Raw genomic sequence first — 6,717 nt, forward strand, 5'->3', positions numbered from 1 at the left:
CTCCCCCTCACCCCCCACTTCCCGCTCTCCCACCTTAGAGATCAGGAAGAGAGCTAATAAAGTGCAGCTACTTTACTTTCCAAGTGTCAGTTTCCTCTTCTGTAATAAAGAGATGCAATGGAAGCCTGCTTATCCAATAGGGAGAGGACCATTTCTGGAAATTAATAGAAAAATTTGAGGAATCATTAAATAATTTAAACTATATGCCCATGGCTATATAAAGATTTAATCTAAGAAATAACTATTTGTGGAACATGTCTTCATTTTTTGGAAAACTGCTACCAGGAATATCATGTATTATATTTGTATTGTCCCTATAATTCATTTTTCCCAGTATTTAGAGACAAGAAAATTCATCTGTGATAATGTAAAGTAATAGAAATAATAATGATGATAACCAATACCTATAAAAATTACTGTGTCCTCACTGCTTTAAGTATTTCATATATTTTTTAGTTTCTTTAACCTTCACAAGATCTGTATGAGGTAGCTAAAGTAGATATTATATCTCCCATTTTATCAAGGGGTAAACTGAGGCACTTAAGAGGTTACATGACTTTTCTAAGATCACATAGCTTCTTAAATTAATCAAAGTGTGCAGCTATTTCTTTTGTTGCTTTGAGTACCAGGAAGCCTAAAGCTAAATTTATGTTTTTTTGTACAGCACTGGTCTAAATGTTTTTTAAATGTAATTATTGCCCTTAGTATCCCCTTTAATGAATTGATTTTGGTTTCTCTTAGTCTTCAAGAGTTTTTATCGTTTGTTTTATTGTATCACTATTTGGTAAATAGCAAATTTCTTTTTGGGGAGTAGATAGTCTATAAAAGTTTGATCAAATAAAAAGTTGATATATAACCCAAGAAAAACTAATAATCTATTATCGTTCATTATTAAATTAGCAAAGAATGCGTTCATCAACCTCCTGGAACATGTACGCATGGAAGAAAATGATTAATATAAGAAAGGTCTGGATCATGGCCTGAGCCGTAGAGGGAGCATGAAGGTCTTTGGTGCCTGTGTCTGAGAGATAGAAGGGGTGGCAGGGAGAAAGGTGATGTCTCGCTACTCAAGACAAACTTTGCCCACCTACTCTTGGTTTGGAGTTATCTTTCACCTCTAGGATGAAAGCTGTGGTTGGCCTTCATACCCCTTTCCTACAAAGCCCTGTGCCTACTATATCTGTTCATGTCTTCAGGAATGGAGCTCTCTTCTTCATTATGTTTCAGCCTATATTTAATTCATCTCTACATTTAAATTGTAAGCACACAGAGGAGTGTTAGTGGTTACCTAAAAACAAAACAGAACCAAGTCCCTTTTCTTCCTCCTCTTCCTCCTCTATAAGAATGCCTTCAAAATTTCCACATTGAAAAGGCCCTGCAAATTTACCTAAGATAATGTCTTTCAGTGCCAGCTTTAGGATAACCCAACCAGCAACCTCTTTATATAAGGGAGGAAACAGCTTCTTTAAACATTTAATAGAATAGTAAAATTTAAGAAAAACTCCATAAATATACATTTGAATGCTTTAAATGCTTTTATCATTTTGGAAAAACAACACTGATTTATTTACAAAAATTCATTTTTAAACGCCAGATATGGACTTTAGTATGAGATTTTTTTTTTTTTGTCTCTGAGTGATGGAACAGCTGTAATACTACCACTTTACTCTCAACAACGAATTCAGAGAAGTCAGGAAAACTGCAGGATAATCGGTATTGATAGAAGATGATTGGTCATGCAATCAACAAAGGCATTCATTCTGTCTCTATCTTCGGAAGATATCATTGACCAATTTTGATAACCTAGTTTGTAGATTACAGTAACTGCTATTTTTTTGAGAATTATTTTTGAATTCTTATCAGTTTATAATATAGAAATAACTTTTTAGAAAAGCAAAACTCTCATTGCTGTGGAAGCAGAATTTGACATTAGTCAAGTTGGTGTTTATGAACCCTGGTTGATTTATGAAGTCATCCATTACTTTGTCTACCCTTTGATCAAAAAGCAGTGTACATATTTTTCCAGATCACTTGAAAACAGAGAGCCTACAATGCCATTCAACAATGACATTCATTATCACAAATTGATTGTATTTTAGCGTAGCTTTAGAAATATAAAGATGTTTGTGTGCCATTTTTCCTTTATAGCATAGCTCAAAATCCATCTTTTCAACCGTGCATTAAATGTCAGTATCAATATCCATAGACTCAGAATGTAAAGTAGGAAAACACAACATCAGTGAGGGGGACTGGGGAATCATTGTGAAGATAGCCGCAAGTAGTTGTCTGTTAAATAACAGGTTACTAAGTAAGAAGTCTCTCATAACAGAGAGGTTAATTTCATTCAAAAAATTACTTAACAAAAATATACATTCCTCTAGGAAATCTTGATTCGGTAAACATAGAGTCGCATTATATTTTTAGATAAACTTGCTGGGTGATTTTTATTTCTATCGAATTTTGAATACCATTGTTCTAGAAAGTAATAGTTCATACTCGGTGTTCTTAAGCTTTAGCAATTACCATAGAGCGCAGATCTACATGGATATAACTAACGTGTCAATTACAGTTTTTGTTTTCTTGTTTTTGACCCAATTTTTTTTTTTTTGAGGCAATCCTTAGTTGACATCACAGATTGCAAGGACTTTGTCAGCTTACAATCCCTTATTTTTTATATTTTACACCTACAGCACCTGGTCTTCCCTAAGTGGTCTCCCATCCATGTACTAACCAGGCCCGACCCTGCTTAACTTCCGAGATCAGACAGGATCAGGCTTGTTCAGGGTGGCATGGTCATAGTGTTTTTTTGTTTGTTTGTTTTGGAACATAAGAATTGGTTCTTAAGTGTGGAATGGCTTATCAAAAAGCTACTTCCAAACTGTTTTGAAAGTTACCACAGAGAATATGTAAGATTCGCTGGGAAGAGATGAGGGCCAGGAAGGCTCATTGATCTTTGCCTCTTCTCTTGAGTCTCTGGCCCCTAGTAGGCACACAGTATATAATTGTTGATTGAATATAACATTGTTTGGGGCAGGCAATAAATATTAACAGAAGAATTATTTTTGTAGACAAAACTGTAATGTGAAAAATGTCAACTAAAAATCATTTATCCAGTACTGTTGGGATAACCAAAAAAGGAAAACTTTCTATTTAATAACCTCCCATGACTTTATTTGACACTATTAGTTAATAAACGATGTTTTAGCAGAATTTTTATATTTCCTTCTTATGAGTAATAGGTAAGAGAAAATTATAAAAAAGATGTAATAAAATATGAATTCATTTGAACTGCAGGAGAGGAAAACTTTTTATATTAATAATCTGTTTTTTACTTATAACTTGCTTAGTTTACAAGGATTCCTGTCTGTGTGTATCTGTGTGTGTACAGGTGTGTATATCATATGCATTCTTCTTAAAAGTTATTAATCATAAAAATTTTAAATATGTTCGACAATTAGGTTAAAAATTAACGTTACTGCTGAGAATACCTTGCTTCTGTGTTCAGTGATAATATTTTTGCTCTAAAGTGTGTGTCCTGCTTGGTCTATTTTCATGTTCCATGAACTTTCAGCTGCTCTACCTAATGTGATTTTTGTTTACCTGCCAACGAACAGTGGATAATAGGAGGTAGTATGTCAGATTTTTGTATCCAGGCTGGAAGGTGATGGGATGTGTATTCATAGTCTTTATCTTTGAATCATGTTGCTTTGGAAGGACTTCTCAGATGCTCCATCTGTCCGTTGTGTAGGATAGCAGAACCCACGTGGCTTCCTTTCCTTGATCTTTACTTCAACAAAACTCTATATCAAATGAAAATGTTTGTTTGATTTAAGTAAAAAATTTAGTTGCATATTGTTAATCAGTATTTGAGACTATAGAGTTATAATAAGTGTTTATTTCTTTGATGGGGGTATTATTTTATCTCAGCAACTTCAGTGAATTACCACATTTTTGCTTACTTATATACTTATTGTCACAGTAGCAAATATGCATAAAATTTTTGTATTTTTCAAAAAATATCAGGCAATTAAGATGTCTCAATAATTGGATTAGGAATAGACTAGCCTGTGTCTAGCCTAGCTACTTACTTACATGGCTTCTCCCTTTAAACAGTAGTTTTAATGGTTTATTGCAGGGATTAGCAAACTGTGGCCGACGTCCTTCCAGACACTGCCTGTTTTTGTAAATAAAGTTTTATTAGAACATAGCCCCTCTCATTTGTTTATGTACATATCTGTGGTTTCCACTACAACAGCAGAATTAAGTAGATGTATCAGAAGCCATCTGGCCCACAAAACCTGTTTTGCCTTTCACAGAGAAAAATTTGCTGATCCCTGGTTTATAAATAATATAGTTTGGTGCCTTTGGCTCCTGATTTAAAAAAAATTCTAGTGTGCTTTTGTTGTTTTGGGGAATACTTTACAGTCTACACATGGCAAGAATGTCACCGACATTTTTTAAGGTTTAATTGTAAAATATTCACCTGGAAATCCATAATAATTTTGCATCGAACAGAGGCCATATGTGAAAATTATACAAAATATTTATTTTTTTATCTTGTAACATTTAAAAGGTTTTCTCTTTTGGGGTGATTAAGATTATGAACTAGATTGAATTAATTAAGATATAGCATGTTTTACTCTATTAATGATGTTTCTTTAGTTGTCTCTGAAACAGAATTGTTACTAAAAGAGCTGGAGCAGATGCTACAGCAGGCTCTAGAGCCCACAGCAATACCTGATGAGTCTGAAGAGGAATGTGGAGAGGAAATAAATGCAAGAGAAAAGGTAGTATTGATAGTTACTATTGGTTATTATCAGACATATATAGCAACTTCAAATTCTTTAAATGGCAGAAATTGTTTCTGGTTATACATTTTAATTATATGGACAACTTTTTTCACTTCTGAAATTTGAGCTCTTGTCTATCATGAGCTGAATAATAAACTAGTAGCCTGTTGAGAAATCAGAATACATCTATCGGTCTTGGAAAAAATATCTGTGTTTTAGCAGAGGAGCTCCTTTAATTTTGGATCTTTGAGGTTAGAATGACGACAGATGGGGAGAGGATCACAGTGGTTGAGAAAGCACCACTGCAGAGAGGCCGCCCCGCTATCGCCAATCTTTACAGCCTGGAGAAGAAGCCAGGGTAAGACAGAGAGCTGGGAAATCTGCCCTGTTTCATGCACAGATATGAGCTCTCCCAAGACAAACCCCATTGTTGAAATACTGGGGGTAGAATTTTTTTATTGGAATGCGTTTCACCATTCGTATCTAGATTTATCTTTTTTTCCCCTTAGGACCAAATGTGTTGGGCTGAGAAAGGCCGTGTGTGCTTACCCTATTCAATACTTATATTTAACAACAAAAATTTAAATTGGTTGGCAAACTATGTAGCACATGAACTCCATGTTTCTGCAAATAAAATGAGAGTACAAGCCTAGGTCGTTAATACAGAGCAGCAGTGTGATAGGTGTGAGAAAAATAAGTCATTAGGCAGACACTTCCACAAGGCGGTACAGCTGTTCCCTGAGTAGTTAGGAAGAAAAATGGCAGGGAGGAGTCATGTATTCCTAAGGCCTCATTCATTCTGTCATTCATTCACGTAGATATATAGTGGGCCTGAAGTTAAGAGAGCACAGGGGTTGGGAGCACTGACTCTGCAATGTAATGCCTGTGTCCCAGTCCTGGTCCTGCCACTGAAGACTTGTGTAATTTGGCAAAATTGCTTATCATTTGCCTCAGAGAATTGTTTTGAAGATTAAATAAGGCAAACCAGGAAAAATTCTTTGCATAGTAACCAACATCTAAAGTTAGCTATTATTACAGATGAGAATTGGTGATGGCAATCACTAGAGAGAGTAAATGCTAAGAGTTCCTTGCTTTATCTCTTTTTTCGCATTCTCACTTTGAGCAACTTCCCAACCCGTAAGTCTTTCTGTTCTCAGATGCAGAAAAAGATGGATTTGTAAATGGATAAGGTTGTTTGCACACTTTGGCAGGCTACCCAATTCCATGATTTCATTTCAGAAGTTCAGCAAAAATAAAGATAATTCTTAAACATCTCTTTTGTTGAGTTAGAAATCAAGAAAATATATGCAGAATTTACAGTTAAGGAGATCAAAAGAAAATAAAATTAATGTTAAAAACTCTTACTGAGTTGAAAAACATGATAGTTTTCTTAATCAGCACCAGTGATACCAATTTGTACCTGAATTTCCATAGGTTGTAAATGCCATTTTTCCATTTAGAGTTTTTCTTTTTTTTTTTTAATTTGTTTTATATCCGTGTCTTATCTTTTGTATAACAAGATCTATAGATTGGTGACATAAGTCATATATAGATATAATTAACATACAAATTTTTCTTTCCTAGCAAATGTGTGTTTTGAGCACCATATGGTTTTTTTGTGCAGTGTTTTTTCAGTCTTTGCAGTTCATCTTTTCAAAAATACAGCCAGGTTGATTTTTATAGAGATGTCCTGGAGCTTTTACAGTCATAGAATTGGCTTCTATTTTGCCATTACAACTAGTAACTTGATAAAACAGAAAATTACTTCTGATTTTTATTTCTTAAGGTAAAATACGTAGTTTTATTATATCACCAGGCAAGAGCTTGCTTTTTGTTTTAAATTCTTGTAATATTATATGCTTTCAAAAGACATTTAGGAATTGTAAAAATTGACCATTTTAACTTGCTGGCAGGCAGGTGAGTGCTT

The 6,717-nt window shown here is 34.3% G+C and overlaps 1 protein-coding gene and 1 pseudogene across 3 annotated transcripts in view; one reads left to right on the top strand and one right to left on the bottom strand.

The window, feature by feature from the left end:
- Positions 1-6,717, top strand: part of ZCWPW2 (zinc finger CW-type and PWWP domain containing 2) — a 108,893-nt gene that overhangs the window by 100,247 nt on the left and 1,929 nt on the right. For all 3 annotated transcript variants that reach the window (XM_006905713.3, XM_025039106.1, XM_025039105.1), the window contains exon 8: positions 4,663-4,787. In XM_006905713.3, the coding sequence (XP_006905775.1) occupies positions 4,663-4,787 (125 nt within the window). The remainder of the gene's footprint in view (positions 1-4,662; positions 4,788-6,717) is intronic.
- LOC112470283 lies at positions 2,682-2,801 on the bottom strand (annotated as a pseudogene).

The sequence above is a fragment of the Pteropus alecto genome, unplaced genomic scaffold, assembly GCF_000325575.1.
Source record: "Pteropus alecto unplaced genomic scaffold, ASM32557v1 scaffold10, whole genome shotgun sequence".
Lineage (NCBI taxonomy): Eukaryota > Metazoa > Chordata > Mammalia > Chiroptera > Pteropodidae > Pteropus > Pteropus alecto.